The following is a 22,195-nucleotide window of genomic DNA, read 5'->3' as shown; positions in this document are numbered from 1 at the left end:
TATACGTTTGATCATAAAATATAGGGTACAGGTACTATAAAATAAATAAATATCCGCCTATAGTAATTTCCACGTAGGTTTTTTATCAAGGGTCCTTCTAGGGTTTGATATTTGCCGGTCAAATAAAAACAAATTGAAGCTTTATACTCTTTAGAGAAAGATTCTAGAATCAATTATCATTGCCAAGAGAACTTCCGTGGGAATTGTCTTAATTTAAATTTCATTGCAAATTTTATGCGAAGAGCAATTAACAAGAACCCCGAAATTATGTAAAAGAGTGTAACAATTACTTTTATAAGAACATTCTGGTCATCACCTTAAAACTTGAAATTCAATTTGAAATCTTCACTTTACCTGTGAACTTCCCTAATATTATGACTTCCACTTAAGAAAGCTGTCATCGTATATTACCCTTCCCAAATTCACAAAACAAATAAGTACAGAAGTCAATCACATGTATGTACTTTACTTTTCATACCTACGGTCGGCGGTCGCTCTAGGGTTGCGATTGTTGCGAACTATGACTTATGCACCAAAAACTATCGTGGTAGTGGCACTCGTATCCATCGTATCGTATTTCGTATCTAGTTGTTTGATTTATTGTTGAGGATGAAACGGGAAGAATGGAAATATAAATTAATAATGACATTAATAACTCAAATAGCTATTTTCATTTTAATGTCATTGTTATATTACAGATTTGCCACAGAAAATATCTTGCGATGATTTCGAGTTTGGCGAAATGCACGATTATTATATTTTAAAGTGTAATAAATTCGCATTCTCATGTACAATGTAATAAATTCGCATACGCATTCTCTCTGAAACCACTGGTAGCTTAAAAAACGACAATTCACCGGTTAATGTTGAATTTAAACAACCGTCCACTGTACAGTTATAATAACTTTTTGTTTTGTTTCTCCATTATTGCACAAAAAAGTTCACAGACGCGTGTCTCAAGCGGATGGCACTCGCGCTCGCACTGGTCCCAACTGGTCCGAGATATCGTGTCCGTGAGCAGTGTCTATGTGTGCGTTGCTCGAGCGCGCTTTGTATGTAGATTGATTTCTGTACCTATCTCTTTTGTGCCAAATTCTTCTTCAAATTCTTTATCAGTGTACCTAACATTTATTAAAATATTTAAATTTAATATTTTAAGGCACGTTTCACCGTCTCTTATTTACGTATCAGCTCAATAAATATAACAAAATATAGTTAGTAACATGTATTTATAAATTAAATACAAATAACAATATTTAAGCATCAATAAATTCATGTTTCTCGAAACATGACAATACATCTCAAAATTAATTACATTTCATTTTAATTACATTTAATTGTTACATATTCACTAACCGTCACCATGTCGATCAAATGTCGTACTTGTACATTAATTAGAGACTCATTTTGTTAAAATAATTGCTTTTACATTATTATTAATAAGGCCGATTCTGTGTTAGTAATTTGATAAGGTTTACATCATCATTTTATTTTGATACCACCTTAAGTCGCGTCATCAGGCGGTCTAGCATAAGTAGCGTTCTCGCGCGCGAGTCCATACTTGTTACTGAGCTGGAAATATTATCATTTCTGAGAAATTATAACCCAAACCTAACCTAACCTACCCTATTCTACACAACCTGATGCAAAATATTTTCGAAAATACTTTCTGTTTCAGCTGGAGAAAAAATATGCGAAAAGAGTTTTATGCGTAACATTCCTTCCTTCCTAGTCGAATCCTCATGTCTGAGGGTCGTGACCACCATAAGTCGCTCTGTGCTGTAGTGCTCTCCATCCTGGCCGATTCATTGCCTTCCTTAAGGAACCCTGGAACCCCTCGCGTGTAACATCTTGAATGGCGTTGAACCAGCGTGTGGGTATCCCTCCCTGTTTTCGATGTTCTTCAACAGGCCCAACTAGCAGAGCCTTTTCCAGGCTATCAGGTTCACGCCGGGCCAAGTGCCCAAAAAAGCCAAGCATTCTCCCACGGCAAATAGCAGAAAGACGAGTCTGGATCTTGAGCTCCTGCAGAATAGACACATTAGTGCGACGCGCTGTCCAGGATATGCCGAACATTTTGCGCCAACACCACATTTCAAACGCATCTACATTATATTACATTATGACAATCAATTATTATGCGACGAGATAGGATCCCATCAAAATCATATCTAAATGATGTCCTTTAGTTATCATTAGCGCGTGCATTTTAACAGAAAAATGCAGGTTATCAAAAGGGGAGGTCAAAATGTAAGGTTCAATTTGGCCTCCTGTGATGTGATTGGGCGGGCATTCATACCTCGCCTTTTGAAACGATATATGATTGCATTTCGTAAACACAGAGCGTTAGCGACTCACGCTATTTTGTACAGAGGCGTATATTGACTCTAGGTCGTATCAAAATAATGATGAAATCCATATCAAATTGTTAAAACAAAATTAGCCTCAATATACCTAAATATATATTCATTGATGTTTTGAGTTGCTATAATTGTACCTTAGCAAATAGATGCCTTTGATCGTTGGAGTCATAAGCCTTTGAGCAATCAAGCTGCTAGTTGTCGCGAACTTGTAAACAAGGCATAATAATGGTAACATTCCATTTCTAACCGGAGCTGCACTACCGGTACTGAACGCGTCGCTGTCATTGTCAATTTCCATAGTAAAATGAACAGTACCTAGTGCAGCTGTCGTTGGAAATGGACTGTCACCTTAAGGTTACATTTGGATTGTGACTATAGTGTTGCTGCTGACCAAGAAATGTTAATTAACTAAAGGGATACACGAGGAGACAAATGCCCCGAGACACGTCTCGGCGATATATCAAATGAAGTCGAGCGATTACGCTTGACATATCTACATAGTGACAAAACGCGACAAGGTGACAGTCCATTTCGAACGACAGAAGCACTACCATTAATTTTACTATGGAAATAGATATTAAAACCGACGCGTTCGCACTAGTAGTCCAGCTGCTGTCAGAAATGGAATGTTACCCACTTCGCCTGACGTCGTCAATACGGACATAAGGGTTCGCTTGACATATCTACAAAACGACAAACAAAACGCGACATGGTGACAGTCCATTTCCAACGACAGCAACACTTACCATTCATTTTACTATGGAAATTGACAATAACACCGACGCGTTCGCACTACTAGTGCAGCTGCGGTCAGAAATTGAATTACCCTTATGTCCGTAGTGACACATCAGGCGAAGTCGTGCGACTTCGCGAAACCTCGCCTGACATATCTGGAGTGATCAAATATATTATGGCACTTTCTCAAAATAGTTTCTTCAGGAGCAATGCAGCCTGCAGAATTGCTGCCAACTGAATGTGAAAATCAATCATAATGACAAATGGACATTTTCTACAGGATAGCACAACAATGCTGCAGCATGGTAGTCTCAATACAAATAAGGATAACATTCCATTTCTGACCGCAGCTGCACTACTATAGTACGAACGCGTCGGTGTTATTGTCAATTTCCATAGTAAAATGAATGGTAGTGCTGCTGTCGTTGGAAATGGACTGTCACCTTAACCTTGCTAACCTTAATGCTTAAGGGTAACATTCCATTTCTGACCGCAGCTGCACTACTAGTACGAACGCGTCGGTGTTATAGTCAATTTCCATAGTAAAATGAATGGTAGTGCTGCTGTCGTTGGAAATGTACTGTCACCTTAACCTTGCTAACCTTAATGCTTAAGGGTAACATTCCATTTCTGACCGCAGCTGCACTACTAGTACGAAGGCGTCGGTATTATTGTCAATTTCCATAGTAAAATGAATGGTAGTGCTGCTGTCGTTGGAAATGGACTGTCACCTTAACCTTCCTAACCTTAATGTTCGTAACCTAAATCATCAATCTACGACCATCTTTGTAGTTTGACAGGTTGAAATTTAAAGCAGAATTTGTATTTCTAGTTATTTTCCTTTCATTATGCCGAATATTGAAGATTGAATGGGGTTGTTCTAGATCCATTTACGTCAGCGTGGATGATTGATAATGATATCCTTATAATAAGAGTTATTTAATGTCAGTTAATTAGTAATAATGTCAGGTATTACTTTGGAATATTCGATTGAGTTTTTTCTAAGTAAAAAAATAGGTACTTTTAGTAGGTACCTACACGAAACGCAAACCAAAAATTGCCAATCGGGGGAAATAATGCGTGTAGTCGCGAATTTTGGGATAGTCATAGGGAATGGTGTATTAAACAACATACTCGTACTAAAAGTACCGGAGGGTAGGGGTGAAGCTTACTGGGGGAGGGGGTATTTGAAGGTCCCTTTTCATTGTTTTTCGTAAATAACACGTAAACGTTGTCCCGTAGCAAAAAATGTTCTTAATATATATCTGATAAAAGGAAAATAAAAGATGTGACCATGTCATGGATGATACAATATCAACGAACATGTAAACCTTCAATTTTAATGTCAATAAAAATGATCATTTTACCGTACTGTATTTTTTTGTAAACCTGTGTTTAGTACAATAAAGTGACTACTTCTAGAGTTAGACCAACAAAAGTCTGCAGCAATTTTGATAGCCGACGCAGCGCAAGTGTTATTTATACGTCATAATTTCATAGAAGTTTGACGTTAACTAATAATGACACTTGCACTGAGCGGGATATCAAAATCGCTGCAGAGTTTTCTTGCTTTAACTGTACAACGATTTTACCAAGTACAAACATAAACTACTTATAGTTATAGTTAGTAGTCATTGTTCTTTTCTTTGTACCTTTTTATTGAGATGTGCAAATAAATTCACGCGAAAAAAACTTCCTACCGACTCAAAATATTGTCTCAATGACGTTGTGCTTCGGGAGGTTTCCAATGTTAAGGATCTTGGAGTATGCCTGGATTCTAAATTAAACTTTATAAATCATATTGATTCAGTTATTAGTGAAAGCAATAAAATGCTTGGGTTTATAAAGCGTATAGGCAAAAAATTCAAACGCGCTGACACATTTCAAACTCTTTTCAATGCTCTAGTACGGTCTCGTCTTGAATACTGTTGTCAAGTTTGGAATCCAGGCTACGCAATTCACATTAATCGGTTGGAAAAAGTCCAACGTTCTTTTACTCGATTCTTAGTGTTTAACCCTTAAATTGGCATTGTGCATCACAGTGTACGTTAGTTAGTAAAAATTCCTGTCGTAAACATATCTAATTTCCTAAGCTTTTATTAACAGAAACTACTTAATAATGATGTTATCAATAGTAATTAAATATGTGATATGGCATAAAATTAAAATTAACGTCGCTATCAAAAAATCTGTTCGAAGCGGCGACGCTCGCCAGTACCTCTAATAAGTTTTATTAAATTTTAACAACTTTTCTGTAGGCAAGTGATGATTATTATGTTTTGTGTTTCATAAGAAAATGGTAAAGTATATGAATAATTGGTCATTTTGTGTGCATAAGGCATAATAATAAAGATAATCACTGATAAATTGGAATGTACACCACGGTTACCGTTGACAAGTTTGTAAAGATGTACTTACATTCAACTACGGTAACCACCGTGTACGTTGCCAACCTATCTGTACTTAACTTTTGTTTTGAATCTATCGATTTTACGTGTCCTTGTTTATTTAAAATATTTTTAAGCAGAATGGTTTCCTTTCTTTGTCTGTAGTATTTAACACTATGTAGATCGCATAAGATTTTAGCTTTAATTCACGTAAAAAATGTATGTTCTGATTATGAATCAGATTCCGATGAGGAACCAACGCGCATTCAAACAATACTATTCTGACGATAGCCCTGATCCACCTTCTATAAATTCTTCTTTGGAGCGATTAAATTTGCTAGACAGCTTGTCGGACGAGGATGAGGTCGATAAATATAATCAAGCACGATTTAATTCCGAAAGCACGTTGATTCTCTTTCGAGCGTATTAGAGTTCTACACTCTCCATCTACAGTTATTTATGATGCTTTGCCTACACTACACTTGAACACTCATCGCCATTAACTACATACTAGGGCAACAAGAGGTTCATATAAACACGTATAATGTACCAGCCTGAAAAAAAACAGAATTAGATACAGCTTTAGGTTACTTTTAGAACTTCCGGTTTGAGCTATTCGAAGGACATTGTAAAGCGACGAAGATTGGTAACCGATGAAATGAAAGTTGAGAAACTGTGCCATAAGAAAAAAAAATACAAAAGGCTCTGAAATAGCGTCCTAGAGTTACAGACAGTCTTTGGTTTAACAACATGGGGCATTTTCCTGAGAGTGGACCGTAAAATGTACACTACTACAGGGATAGACAAAATTTCATAGCGTCAAATGCAATCTGCTCCTTTGTTTAATTGTCGGAGAAACAAAAAAACTAAATTGCTTTTAACAATTTCACACTAAATTATGTTTTTTCATAATAATTTACGTTAATTTTTATATAATATTTTACTGGCTTCTTGGCAGCGGTAACCAGCGTGTACATAGAATAATGTTACTTTTCTTGATATAAAATTGGCAACGTGCATGGTGATGTACATAGATTTTCTGAAAAACCGATAATACTGGATTTTTTCAAACATTTTTCTGTAGACCCCCAGACGGTATTAAATAAAGGTATGCTACTATATTACTTGTTTTTACAAATTTTTACTCTTGCCAATTTAAGGGTTAAAACAAAGACCGAGGGAGTTCGTAAAAACCTAACATATGAAGAGAGACTCCAACGGTTTAAAATGTCTTCTTTACAGCTCAGGCGGTCATTCCTTGACATGGCTTTGTTACACAAGTTGTAAAACGGTAAAATCGCGGAACCTTACCTACTGGGCGGTTTAAACTTTACAGTACCAAAAGCTAGCACCCGGTCTGGTCGTCGCACTACTTTTCGCCCCAGTTCTACCAGGACTAAACTGGGCAAGTCACTTCCGGTCCATAGAATGCAAGTAACATGAAACAATCTGTCTCTTGAACAAAACTTTGAAATAGACATATTTAGTGATTCTATACAAAATTTAAAGCGCAGAATGCTCAAACAAACTTTTAACAAGTAATGTTTATAGTAGTTATATAGTCTTTCCTGCATGCCTTAATTACTTAACCTATTAATGTATGTTTATAGTTTGTAAAGTAGTGTAAAAGCCTCGAACTGTTTGAATGTTGTTGCACACCTGTTATTGGTGCATAAATATCATACGTGTCTGATGTACTTATGTAACTTTACTTGCTTTGTTTATGTACTGTTGGTGTGTCTATAAAATAAAATAAAAAAAATAAATAAAGAGTATTCTATCTATCTATAGTTTCTTGCTAACATGAGTGAGCAAAAATGCTTCTAAATAAATCTAAAGCCAATTTGTCACGTAAGTTGATATTTTTTCCTAATGGTTTCGTATTAGGTTTCCAAAAACCTCATGCCTGACAGGTTTCCCAATTGAGCAGGGAAAGTGGATTTCCTGTCAGCTTTCCCATAAAGCCTCTTTATAAACTTTATGAAAGCCCCAAGCTTAATTCAATCAGAGCTTTTTACATTTTCTCGATATTTTTGTTAATTTGAAGTTTCAAAGAAATAGGCTTTTGTATTGGATTTTTTCAATTGTTGGCAACAACGGAGTAATAAATTGCGGAAGATTAAATGTTTCAAAATGGAATACGAAAAAAGGATTCTTAGAATAATTTAAATACTTTATTTATTTGAATCGAAACTTTATTTTCTATTCCATTTAGGTAATCAAAGAATCAACAGAAGCAAAAAATGTTTTTTTATATACGTGTTATAAATTAAAAACATCTTTTTTGATAGCGTTTTGTATACAAATCCACACAATTGATAAACCCATGTTTTAATGTCAGTCATGACCCAGTCGGTCAGCATCAAAATTTTAGGTACCTTTAAGTGTTCTTGGCAATAATGGAAATCCTGTGCAAAATAAATACATAAGGAAATCAATTGTAAAAGTAATCACTTGGATTCTTGATGTGGATATTTCAGTCCAGAAAAGTGCATCCTCAGATGGCTTATTATAGGCTAGGTTCTATATCTAGATCTAGATTTGCAGGAGTGGAATTCACTTCCTGCAAATCTATTCCCAGTACAATTAATATAACTTGTTTTTTTTTATCGAGAGTGAATAGACATCTTGATTAAATCAAGAGATAAGCATGTTCTATCGTAGACTGCATCGGCACTTACCATCAAGCGAGATTGTGGTCAAATATTTACCTTTTTCCAATTAAAAAAAAAAGTACCTTAGAGGGTCCTTGATGTGGATGTACCGGTCCAAAGAAATGGCGCACAGGTTGAGGATGGAGGCGGTCGAACACATGACGTCACACGCGACCCACGTATCGCAGAACTGCTCGCCGAATACCCAGTAACTGTTGAAATTGAATACCTTATTATGAATGTACAAGTACATCCACGCCGTAATGTAAAACCTCCCAACTATAGTCCAATACTGCAGCTATGGTCCACGAGTTCATAAGAAAATTCAGTATCAAACCAATGTTCCTTTTGGTTTATTCAGAGTTTTTTCTTCCATTTATAAACCTATCTTGCCTTAGAACTACAAAAAATACAGTAAAAGTCACACCTGAACGAAAAAAATACAGTTAATTTTGGACCATAGTTGGGAGCTTTGGACTATAGTTGGGAAGTTTTACGGCAACTTTTTAGGAGCAACACTGTGCGACAGTAACATTAGGTAACTTACCTAGATAGTTACAGTTGCACAATGTTGCTCCACAGTTGCTCCACAAAAGTTGGACTGCGGTTGTAAACGCACCTTACGTTCAGATACCTACTTAATTATCAAATGAGCGCTTTCAAAAAGGTGCGCTTATATTTGTCAAATGTGTGTCAAAAACTTGTGTCCTAAATTACTGCACATCGTATATAGTAGCTGTAAGTAAATACGATACACGCTAGCAAACAACAGAGGGTGGCTCTCGCACACAGACGTATAATATTCTACAGTGCGTTCGCCAGTTCTGTAATAACATGTAATACTTACTGAAAAGACGCACCTAAATTGATATACAATAACATAATTATTTCATTTGAAGCAAAATAAAAGAAAATATTTAAAGTTTTGTTTTTGGGGCCTAGAAACCCCTTTAAATATGCCAGTAAATTGCTACTGAGACCAACGGTAACCAGCATAGATGCAATTGCCGAAACTAAAAACAGGAGTTGGCTAACGTACTAGTAGTAGTAATAACGTAGTAGTACTTACCCCAACAAATCGTTGACTCCAGCGAACGTCATAACGGCAGCGGCAACCAACATATCTGCGATAGCCAGTGAAGCTAGAAACAGGTTGCCGATACGCCTCAACCCCCTGTCTGTGTAGATGGCGATGCATACTAGGATGTTGCCTGCCACGCTCAGGAATATGAGCAGGGAGAGGAATATGCCTGGGGACAAATTAAGTACATTTATCTTCTAAAATTTTCATTGGTAACACGTCATCATCATTCTCTTGCCCCTGTCCCATTCACTTGAGTCGGCGCAGCATGCCTTTCTCTTCCACACCAGCTCTCTGCCGCCCGTCATTTCATCATTCACTTGCGTTCGTTTGATATCATCTCTCACACTATCTACCTTTTCCTCGATTTCTCTTTCCTCGTACTTCCCTCCACATTCATTCGTAATACCTTTATCGTCACATGACTTTGTATTACGTATTGCAGGTAAATTATAAGAAGTTACCAAGTAAATCTTTTGACCCTGAAGATATCTCTATGCTAAAATATCTGGTATGTACCATCACACTCCGCGATTATTGCGCCATTTAGGGTTCTAGCTAAATTGGTTGTTGGTTATTAGATTATAGATTTTCCAATGTAGCAAAAAACCTAAATGGCATAACAATCCCGTGTGGTGACTGTAGCATTTTGGGAAGTACCTAAGCATAATAAAAGAGTAAGTAGCTACATATTTAATCGGCATTATTTCCACAAAATTATGTTCAATGGTATCATTGAAAATAAATAATAATTTTATTGGATTTGATGTAAAAAGTAGAAATGCTTCAAATAAATTCCTTAAATTAATTACATTCATTACAGCTGTTGCAGTAATAAATATGAAAACTGAGTTTGTGATTAAATCCCAGCCATTTATTAAATTCAAATTCGGGTTAGAATCCAGACCTAGTTTTTTTCACCCGTTACGAGGAAAATAAATTGAATTTCGTCCCATTGTCACCCATAAAATTATATTTTGGGCGATGCAAAAGGTAAAATTCATTTCGTTCGGGATTGTTGAATATTCCTCCCGAATCAACCGAAGGCCTATTGTGCTCTGGCGAGATTAGGAGTGACTGAGGTCCGTTGGGAAAATAAAGGTTCACAATTTACAAAGAAATTTTGCTAAAGTGTATCATGAAAACAGATTTAAATAAGTCTTAAGTATCGATATCGACAATAGCCCATTTTAAAATATATTTCACTGTGCGTTATATAATGATCGGCTGATTTTTTTAAGAATAAGATTAATATTTATTTGAAAAAACCTTGTTAACAATAAATATCAATATCCTGCGCCTGTGACGTGGCAGCCGGATTCACAATTCGTAGGCTAAATGTTAAAAAAACTAATGTGAAAAAATGGTCTTCTCAAGTCTAAAACTTTTGAATTGGAGGGTCATTGTAAAAAAATAAGTTCTTGAAACCATGGGATTTTGGTATCATTTCGATTATAAAAAATTACCTACAAATGACTAATCATACGGCAAAAGTTACCCAAGAAGATTATTGAAAAAATGCAAGGCACTAAGGTACCCATTATTTGAAGCGATTTCAATAGGTACAAGTAAATTAGGTCACCAACTTTTTTTAAATTCTATTTTTTTAAAGTTTGATACCGAAAAGAGCCGAGTTAGTTTATTATTTACGACAGCCACTTGCGAGCACACCAGAGACAGCAACGGAGTTGATAGCAGTCGCCATGGCCGAATCGGCCATGGAGTTATTAAAAAAATATATGAACCTTTTATAATTGCTTGGTTCCAAACCCATGCCTGAGCAATTGAGTACCCAACTCAAATTCATTACCTGTTTCATTAGGTTTTCTATTGTAAATGGAGGGTAATGATGTAAATTTTTTTTTAATTCCAAACTCCAGTAACATACCGTTTTTATGTTTCATTGATCCGATAAAATCCATTTTGGAGTTAAGTCGCTGTTAAATAAATTTTAATGGCGAAAGCTAAAAGGAAAATGAATCAGGCGCTAAATGCCGCCGACGCGTGCCGCTTTTGAAGTTAAATACTTATTTAATGTTATTTCTTCGATGAAAATGCCATTTAAGCTTAGGTTTAAATATCAAGTACTACTTTTCTCGAATAAAAGCTTTACTTACTTCAAGTCTGGTATTAATTTAGAAGTACGTAATTATAATTTATAAAATATTTATAGCTTTTAAGACCGACTTTTCGAGTGACAGCGATAGGTATAATAACATTTTAGATGAATTATTGATAAATGTACATCTCATTTACATTATTATTTATTTGGAGCCTTACGTGTCCCACTATTGGGCAAAGGCCTCCCCCCTATTTCTCGACAGATCTCTTTTCAATGCTGTTTCTGGCCACTCCTTCAAATTTTTTTTAAATTTTTTATAAGAATAATTTACTTACAAGATTATTTACATGTCAAACAAAAATAAAAAAATATTCACAAAGAATAAAAATTGAATTATTAAGTTGTATAGGTACATAAAATTGCATAGACATGAGACATATCAAGAGATTGAAGCGACATAATAGTTATGTGTTTCACTCGGGGGCAAAATTATTGTTTAACCGTTCGTGCTAATATTGATAACCGAGCAAGCGAAAGATTCCAAATTTGGACCACGAGCGTAGCAAGTGGTTCGAAAAATGGAATCTTGAGCATGCGAGGGTTTCAAAGCAGGAGGGTTAAACAAAATTTGCCCCCGAGTGAAACACAAAATTGTTCACCGCATCAACCCGAAGAAAATATTAACTGTAAGATATCAAACAAAAATTTAAAAGTTAATTCAACCGGCAAACATAAGATAACAACTCAAAATTTGCATTTGATTACTTTGCCTCACATGTGAATAAAATGCAACTTTGCTATCAGTTTTTGAACAATCAAGAGAGCCTTTACTAGTTGGTGTGGTGAAAAAGTACTTACCGACGAGGAGGACGGACAGCAGAGTGACGGCGTCCGGGTCCTCACCATCGCTGTACTCCACCGTCGCTGTCTCATTGAACTCGAATACTACCTGCCGATATAAAAAAGAGGCGTGTCATCAATTTGCCACAGTTTAAAATGAAGGAAAAATGGAGATTCCTGATATGGGTTGGATAAAATCCTGCTTGTACAATCATATTCATCATCATCAGCCTACTTTCGTCGACTGCTGGACATAGGCCTCTCATATTGCACGCTATTGAGCACGATTTGCGGCAACTCTGATCCAGCTCTTGCCAGCCGCCTTGCAAAGGTCATCGCTCCATCTAGTCTGGGGGCGTCCTACGCTACGTTTGTCGATGCGCGGTCTCCACTCGAGAACTCGTCTACCCCAACGGATAACGGGCGTCAGTCATATTACACTATAAAAAATGTACCATCTCAGATTTCGTTTCAGTAAAACGGCCAGAAAATATTTGTTCTATGATCAGATTGTTGCCTTGACCATATATAAAATTGCAACCCTACGCTTGTTTTCTGATAATGTTGTTTGTAACGATGTTGTTGAAAGCGATAAAAAGCGACTGTAAGATATCTTAGTCATATACAGCTACACCAAACATCCCTTAAACGGCTTTCTTAATCGCTCAATCGACGTGATATTTGGCATTACAGAGCATTCACCTTGAGAACGTAATTTTATGGAGATCACCCCATTACAAACCCCGCAGGTCGTTAAGCGTTCTCAGCACATACCGCGCGACGAGGTTTCTACATATAATTTGCTAAAAACAATTCCAAAACTCTGAGGTGCCGAGGTAACACGTGTTTTGGTATTTTGTCTCCACATTTAATCGTGTAACTTTATACTTTGCAGGATAAATGGGTTGGTGTGGGAATGTTTGATTACCTAAAATTAAATTTGTTACAGGCAAATATCGTACTTACATATACTTTTGGATGTAGGTACTCTATGATAAGCATAAATATTTTTAATATCCATCATTCCGTTTTTGTAAATGAGCATTAAGTCAGTCGAAGTGTAGCCATGATAAAAGCCAATTTATTTTTACAATTTAATAACCTGTGGTCAGCAGAGTCAATTAAGATAAAGACACGACCACTACATTTTTACCATCATCATAGGCCTTTCAGTCTATTGCAAACTATACAAACAGTGTCAGACAGGGCGACAACGTTTTTCATGGCTGTATAAACCAATACTGGAGCGACCACGATCGCAAAACAGGCAGGTGTAGTGTGCCCGTGGCGAACAGATGACGGGCTGATGACGCTTACCGTAATAATTATTCTTTTGTCGCTGTCGCTATACTCGCTATAGTCGCACCGATAAAAGTCTGCAGCGGATTTGATAGCCCACGCAGTGTAAGTGTTATTTGTACGTCATAATTTCATAGAAGTTTGACGTTTAAAATGACACTTGCACTGCGTGGGCTATCAAAATCGCTGCAGACTTTTTACGATCTGACTATATATGTTCCATTGCCCAATGATGATTGTTACTTCATAACGAATATTACTTGAGAAATACCATTTGGCTTTCCAGAGGAGGGTCTTTAGCTCCATATACATAACCCTTCTCTGTTGGAAAGCCTCATTTAACTACACTAAACGATACCAAGTCCCCAAAACGTGTCAGTTGTTCGCACACGTGTCATACAGAGACTATAAACTAGTGAACCGATGAAGAAAATGTTACCGCGGCACGTGCCCACTAGTAGTGCTATAAAGTGTCCAACGTTCATGCATCTCAATTCGAATTAGTAGTACCATTCGTCCACATTGGTAACGGGCAATTTGTAAACCTTATTGGAAAGAAATAAGGTCCATAATTGGTCGGTGTTGGTGATGGAGAGACTTAGTACCTTTTAGAAATGAGGGTGAAGTTTGATCGGTAGCAATACGATGCAACAATGTATGTAATAAGATACGTTTAGTTTGAGATAGTTCGGTTTGTAGATACAGTTTCGCAGCTTAAAGACTTCGTCGAAGGTATGTTTGAGTCCTTTGTTTCTGAATTCTGAATCTGCATTAATTCCGTAATTTGTACATTATTTTTATATTTTGTGCAATAAAATTTAAATGAAATAAATGGACCTCCGGACTGAATGAAATGTTTGTGGCTGATGGAAAACCTATTAGCACTTAAAAAATAAAAGCTTAATACAAAACTACTATAGCTCCAAAACTACATACATTAGCATAGGCGTAACCGGCATTTTACGCATTTGGTATTGTTAAAAAATGATTACTCAGCAAACCTGGCAACTTTTTAAGACAAAAAATATTAACCAGGGCTTAATTAAGTTTTGGTTGAACTATTTTATTTTATACGGGCTTATATAGTAACCAGCAGTAACAGATCGCTATATGTGACGTCCCACGGGTAAAGGTACCTTATGGCGGTTGGCACTTACGCTATTATTAACGCCGCTCCAATATTATTGCGGCGCTATGCGACGTAAGCGCCAGCCACCATAAGGTACCTTTTGCCGTGGAACGTCAGATAGGTATCAAACTTACATTGGTGGGTAACAAAGAGGCGAACTCCATCTTCTGTCGGCTCAGGTCTTCGTGTCCACCTTCATGAGGAACCGCTGCAATTGGGTGCGCCAAGCGATGCGTAGCGCCGCCATTTTGGACGTGCCTCACATATCTGGAACCAAAAAAAGAAAGATGTTCATATTTCCATCAAATATTGAGAAAAAGAATACATTTTTCCATAACTATAAACACGTTTTAAGTAAGTTAAGTTTTCATCTCAGAATTTTTGTACGACTACAATAATTGATTTATGTAGGTATTTAACTACCAAATTTTTTGTCAGTGCTGTGACGGATTTTGACATAAATTTTATATGGACCGTCACAAAACTGACTCAATTACAGAATTGTTTTGTGACGCTTTAAAAACTCAGGACGCCTCTTTTTTTTTAATAAATAGTATAACCCTAAACGATACACTTTTCAATCCCATGAAGGCCATGAATATTGCAATAAGTAACTGGTGATGCCGCTAAGTTTTGAAAGAGACTTCCGATCGTAAAATAAGTCCAGAATAATTATTTATTGGAATAAAATGTACGTAAAAAGTAAATCACAACAACAAAATTTACTGAAATCCAAGAAAGGAAATTGTATGTCACATTATAATTTTATTTTTCCTCAGACTGAAATATACAAAAATCTTCCATTTCTTATAACGTTTGAAATAATCTGTCACTTTACCAGATCAGCTTTCGCTTTACAAGTCCCCATCGATATCCGGTTTCGAAGAGAGCCACTTTCTGCGTTTGACACCCGAACGCTCCAAGATATCTATAAAATCTCTTCGACATGACACTTCAAATAAAAATCGAGGGAATCCTTATCGTCTGATAAAAATTGCTAAAAAAACAGCAATTTTTAAGAATTTGTGATTATGTTTACTGAACTTATTTATATACCGATATAACCTTGAAATATGAACCTTGATTAATATACATTTTTTGTGTAAACTTACCGTGAATCATTCAAAACTGTTGAATAATTTTACGGTTTAGACTCACTTGTTTTAAGTCACTCGTGCGACATGTTTCGGAGAACCTAGGTCTCCTTTCTCAAGCACTAACAGTGCGAGCAGCGTTCACGGCGGCGAGTGACTTAAAACAAGTGAGTCTATACCGTAACATTATACAATGTTAGTATGTCTCACAACAGTTTAAATTCGATTCAAAACTGTTATTGTAATTCTTTTATGCATATTAATTTATTCTTTTACTAACATGGCGGTAACATTTTGCAGACAATATAAATATTTTAATTCATTTTACGAGTGGCGAAATGTGCAGCAGATTTGTTATTATCATTGAACCTATCGTCATATAGATTGTTGGGTTTCTTTGTGCCTTTTTGGAGTATAAACTAAAAGGGGTCTTAGATCAAGGTTATGAAACTTATAAGACTAATTTAAGAAAATTAAGTTTTAAGTATAATCGTTAGTAAAGTGTATTAATAATTACTTTTTAGGCTGAGTAACTAAAAAGTTAAAAACCTGCTTTATTTGACTGTTTATTATTAGTGAAATTTTGCTTTGGTTCTTGAATCGCATTTTAACGATAGTTAATTAAAAAGTCGTGAATATGTCCATGGAGGTTAATAATCAATCATGCTGTGACCTTGACTTTTGCTTTGTCTTTTTGCCTAAACCGTAAAATTATGTTAATGAAACCTGATGTTTTTCTTTACGATGACACGCAAAGGGGAAACAGTTATGTAAGCTGTAAACAACCTATTACGTAATGTAGCGCAATAATGAATTAGGGCCGATACAGACGGACTGCAACCCGACTGCAAATTGTATGGGAACTGCACGCCAACTGCAACGTCGGCGTGCAGTTCCCATACACGCTGCAGTCGGCTTGCACCAGCCCGGTCTGTAAGGCTCGGCCCTTAATGGGAGGTTCAACATGAGTCATTCTGAAATAAACTTCATCTACTTAATCTATCTTCATCAGCCTTCGAAAGCCGTGTTAGCCGGCCTTGTCATTGGACATTGGACAAGAGGGATCGAGCGACCCTCTCCAAGCTAACTTTTTAATACACCTTTGAGCTTGCAAATGAATAGATGCTTCTTTTCAATAAATTCTAAAGTCAGTATAAAAACTTACGTATTCTAGATAGTTTGGATTCAAACACCTGAATCAATTTTGGCTACTAACAAAAGCACTTATAATTACTTATATAATTATTTGTTATTGTTCCCCTGTCATAGAGTGTTGAGGTTATCTATTTTGTTAATGTTTTTGCGGGGCATCTTCCAGAACAAAAAAATGGTTGTCTGTAAAGTTGGTTTACGGACGATAATTTTGCGTGATAACGTCATAAGAAAACATTACAATTACATTACGTAACGTTACTATGGAGTGCTGTCCACAACGTTAAGTATCATGGAGATTTGGCCACAACGTGACACTTTTTCATGCATGCTACTGGTGTTCATCAATTTATAAGATTATCAAACTGCACAACGGGACTTAATCGCGTATTTAAGTTTTAAGATTTACCTCCGACGTTTCGAGGACGGCGTTGTCCCCGTGGTCTCGGAGAAGACTGGCTCAAGTTGACATCAACATCTTCTAGCCGCGCGAGTTTTTCGAACTACCCGCACTTGGTCTTGTTTATCAGTTTGAACGTTTTGCGCACTAGGGATGTCACTCTGTCGACACACAACACTAACGATATTCGATTTATCGACTGTCGATATTCGTTTCCGCTTACATTTACTAATGACTGGATTCCATGTGGATGAGATCTTAAAACCCTCGTCCCGATTAAAATTGCAATGTTTTTTGATTTCAATGGCTTCCCGCACTTTTCTACTGTAGAAATGGCGATCCGTGGAGAGGATTTTAGGGTTATGCAGCTCAATCCAGTGGTTTGGTCCTGACTCCAGCAAATGCTCAGCCACCGCAGACTTGTTGACCTGACGATTTTTGACAGCTGCGATATGTTCCTTAACTCTTTCTGCTATGGTGCGCTTAGTTTCTCCGATATAGGAACTACCACAACTGCAATCTATTTTATAAACGCCAGGTGACTGGAACGGAATAACGTCCTTCGGTGACCTTAGGCTCCCTGCTACTTTGGATAAAGGTGTGTACACCGTCTTTATAGAGTACTTTCCAAGTACTGTGCCAACTTTATCCGTTACCCCTTTTACATACGGCAAAAATGCCGGCTGTCTGGAGACATCAGGACGTTTCCGCCTTGCCTTTCGTCTGGGTTGCCACTTTTTTACCTTGTACCCGTTCCTCCTTAGTACCTCCTGAATATGCGACATCTCGCTCTCTAAATATTCAGGGTCACACAGATCATGTGCTCTGTTTACTAGCGAGGTAACCACCGATTGTAAGTGACGAGGATGGTGGTGAGAAAGGGCGTTCAAATACCTGTCAGTGTGTGTAGGTTTCCTATAAACAGTATGAGTTAGGGTTCCGTCCACTCGACCAATCACTTTCACGTCCAAAAACGGCAAACTGCGCTGTGATTCCAATTCATACGTGAACTTCGTCTTCGGATGAATTGAATTTAGATATCGGAGTAGTTGCTCCACCTCCTGCTTCCCACCCTTCATAATACAGAAAACATCATCCACATAGTGCTTCCACAACTTCACCGCCCAAGGCTGCAAGTTTATACTGGCTTCGATATGCTCCATCCAGATATTTGCCAAAACCGGTGCTACAGGGCTACCCATGGCTACCCCATCAATCTGGAGGTAATGCTTTCCACAATACAAAAAGTAGCTTCCTTCCAAGCAGTTCCTCAGCAACACCATTACTGACTCCGATATACCCTCATCGCTCAGTTTCCTTCTGACTACTTCTAGACATTCTTTAACGGGAACATTGGTGAAGAGCGACTCAACGTCAAAGCTCACCATTACCTCATCTGGTTCCAGCGTTATTCCCTTGAGAATATCTATAAAGTGACGAGAGTCCTTCACAAAAGACGACGTACTACCCACAAGCGGCTGCAACACCGACGCAACATGCTTTGCAAGATCGTAAGTGGGAGAAGAGATTTGACTCACGATAGGCCGCAAAGGCACATTGCGGGTGCGGGTAGTTCGAAAAACTCGCGCGGCTAGAAGATGTTGATGTCAACTTGAGCCAGTCTTCTCCGAGACCACGGGGACAACGCCGTCCTCGAAACGTCGGAGGTAAATCTTAAAACTTAAATACGCGATTAAGTCCCGTTGTGCAGTTTGATAATGTTTAATAATCGTGAAAGTTTAAATCAGTGAATTTATAAGATGTTTTCACGCCAAAGGCAACTTTCACTGTATTTATAATAATATATTTATCATTATCACCAAGGAACATAACAAAAGCCGGCAACATACCTTTATCACAACAACCACGACCACTGACAAGACACGACAGAAGACTATGATAAATCGCATGTTAGCGAGATAGATGACACATATAGCGGGCAACAGGGTAATGGATCTTTTAAAAGTTTTCCATACTTCGCCTTTTTCCGCGCGAAGTTGCTTATGGCCCTAAAGTTATCGACTTTCTTCGTGCATTATAATACTGCATTATACTGGGGGGTCTTATACTAGCTGGTAGAAGAAATCAGAAGATTCAACGAGGTAAAAATACTGGTATATTTTGTATTATTTTTTTTTAAATGATACTAATACATTTAGCAAAAAATTAAATTAAAATAATCAATGGACTGTTTCATTCAAGTTACAATTTCAAATTTAGAATGCTTTTTCGTGATTTACTAACCTCTGAAACAATAAAAAACCGGGCAAGTGCGAGTCGGACTCGCGCACGAAGGGTTCCGTACCATAATGCAAAAAAAAACAAAAAAAAGCAAAAAGAAAACGGTCGCCCATCCAAGTACTGACCCCTCCCGACGTTGCTTAACTTTGGTCAAAAATCACGTTTGTTGTATGGGAGCCTCATTTAAATCTTTATTTTATTCTGTTTTTAGTATTTGTTGTTATAGCAGCAACAGAAATACATCATCTGTGAAAATTTCAACTGTCTAGCTATCACGGTTCGTGAGATACAGCCTGGTGACAGACGGACGGACGGACGGACGGACGGACGGACGGACAGCGAAGTCTTAGTAATAGGGTCCCGTTTTACCCTTTGGGTACGGAACCCTAAAAATGGTGTGGTGCTACGTTACCGCACTAGTGCGGTAATTAGCACATTACGTAAATATATCGAACATTTAAAGGGCCAAATATCTATTGTAAAGCGTTGTACGATACATGTGCGAATAGGTAATTCGCAACTCGTGTCGATTTATAACACTCCCTTCGGTTCTGTTTTAATTTATCGCCACTCGTTGCGAGTTTACTATTTTTCGCACTTACTGTATATCATAATGTATATTATTTCAGTTTTCTTACACACATCAATAGGTAATTTAAGTATAAGAGTTTATAAGAAATAATGCTCAGATTAAAGATTCAAGCATAAAATTCTTACGATATCTTGTCGCATCATTTCTAAGGAGAAAATAAAATATTATTCATGCAAATTAGGGTCCTGAGACGTATAGTACAGTCATTATATCCAAAAAACCGACCCTACCCGTGAATAATTAGTTCTTGGATTTTTTTTTCGTAGGTCCCTCGGGGAGGTCACTGGGAGTGTAAATTCAAAAAGTAGGCTTAATCAGGCTCCTGCGTATATTCGAAAAATGGATTTTTTCCAAAAAAAACGGTTTTTCTTCAATAACTCGGCCATTTTTGATTTTACACTAAAACCGTAAGGACAATAATTGTAGGAAATTTGATTCTCTACAAGTTAGTCCAGTCATTATATCCAAAAAACCGACCCTTCCCGTGAATAATCAGTTCTTGGATTTTTTTTCGTACGTCCCTCGGGGGAATCACTGGGAGTGTAAATTCAAAAAGTAGACTGAATCAGGGTCCTGTGTATATTCGAAAAACGGTTTTTCTTGAATAACTCGGTCATTTTTGATTTTACAGTAAAACCGTGAGGACAAAAATTGTTCAGAATTTGATTCTCTACAACTTTGTTTCCCTTCATTTATGCCGTAAAGCGTGGAACATAGGAGATAATGATAATATTTTGAATTTGTCGCGTTTTTCAGGTTTAATTTCTAAAATATCGATTTTGGGGGAAAGAAGGTGGGAACCAAAATTGTTCAGGATTTGATTCTCTACAAGTTTAGTCCTCTTCATTTATGTCGTAAAGTTGAAAATAAACGAGATGTTGAAAATATTTTGAATTTGTCGCTTTTTTCAAATTTTATTTCCAAACTATCGATCCTAGAAGAAAAATTGTGAGAACCAAACTTGTAGAGAATCAAATTTTCTAAAATTTTTGTCCTCACGGTTTTACTGTAAAATAAAAATGACCGAGTTATTCAAGAAAAACCGTTTTTGGAATATACACAGGACCCTGATTCAGTCTACTTTTTGAATTTACACTCCCAGTGATTCCCCCGAGGGACGTACGAAAAAAAAATCCAAGAACTGATTATTCACGGGAAGGGTCGGTTTTTTTGGATATAATGACTGGACTAACTTGTAGAGAATCAAATTTCCTACAATTTTTGTCCTTACGGTTTTACTGTAAAATCAAAAATGGCCGAGTTATTGAAGAAAAACCGTTATTTTGGAAAAAAACCATTTTTTGAATATACGCAGGAGCCTGATTAAGCCTACTTTTTGAATTTACACTCCCAGTGACCCCCCCGAGGGACCTACGAAAAAAAAATCCAAGAACTAATTATTCACGGGTCAAAATCTATAATGACTGTACTAGTATTTTATGTAGAACTGTAATAAAAAAGACGAAGTAAAAGAGTAATACTCGAGTATGTGCGTACTTTGTAGATGTCTTAAATGAAATCTTGAAAAGGTATAAAATATCTTGGGTTGGTATATGGGATCGTTATTCGTCAAAGAGGTAAAAAGTCACAAACGCATGACAAACAAGGGTTATTTTCTACATGAGTTATAAAAGATAAACTTAAGCGAGCATGTATCGTACTTATTTGCTTTTGTACACAAATACGAGAAAGTTATGATTTAAGCACTATATATAAGTATGTTTATTTTTCTATGGGTATTTGTATCGTGTATTTCTTCATAGCACCAAAACTTCTGTGCCGATTTTAGTAGGTACCTAAACGAGGTGTAAAATCGATTCCCTAATTATCTAATAGGTACATTTAAACGAGCAATTCTTGTAAATTTACGGAAACGGCTCTGATTATTTCGATGAAATTTGCTATAGGGGTTTTTGGGGGGATAAATCGATCTAGCTAGGTCTTATCTCTGGGAAAATGCGCATTTTTGAGTTTTTACGTGTTTTCTGAGCAAAGCTCCCAGATATTTAGTTATAAATTACGACTCGCATAACTCAAATAGCATTTATAATCAACTTTCAAACAGCAGCAAGGTTTTTTTTACAATAAATCCTTATTTTCAGATGTTTTCAAGGCCTTTAGTTAAGTTTATTATCATGATTTTAATCCTTCGTTTTATTATAAACA

At 36.8% G+C, this 22,195-nt stretch overlaps 1 protein-coding gene across 1 annotated transcript in view; it reads right to left on the bottom strand.

Annotated features, from left to right (window-relative positions):
* The window catches only part of LOC134675189 (dopamine receptor 1), a 195,026-nt gene that overhangs the window by 21,315 nt on the left and 151,516 nt on the right, over window positions 1-22,195 (bottom strand). The window contains exons 2-5 of the mRNA XM_063533389.1: window positions 14,685-14,817; window positions 12,141-12,231; window positions 9,209-9,389; window positions 8,223-8,351 (exon numbers count right to left, since the gene is read on the bottom strand). Coding sequence (XP_063389459.1) covers window positions 8,223-8,351; window positions 9,209-9,389; window positions 12,141-12,231; window positions 14,685-14,714 — 431 coding nt within the window. The 5' untranslated portion in view covers window positions 14,715-14,817. The remainder of the gene's footprint in view (window positions 1-8,222; window positions 8,352-9,208; window positions 9,390-12,140; window positions 12,232-14,684; window positions 14,818-22,195) is intronic.

The sequence above is a fragment of the Cydia fagiglandana genome, chromosome 21 (genome assembly GCF_963556715.1).
Source record: "Cydia fagiglandana chromosome 21, ilCydFagi1.1, whole genome shotgun sequence".
In the NCBI taxonomy this organism is placed as follows: Eukaryota; Metazoa; Arthropoda; class Insecta; order Lepidoptera; family Tortricidae; genus Cydia; species Cydia fagiglandana.
Note: the sequence above shows the minus strand (reverse complement) of the source record. Positions and strands in the feature narration are given on the sequence as shown.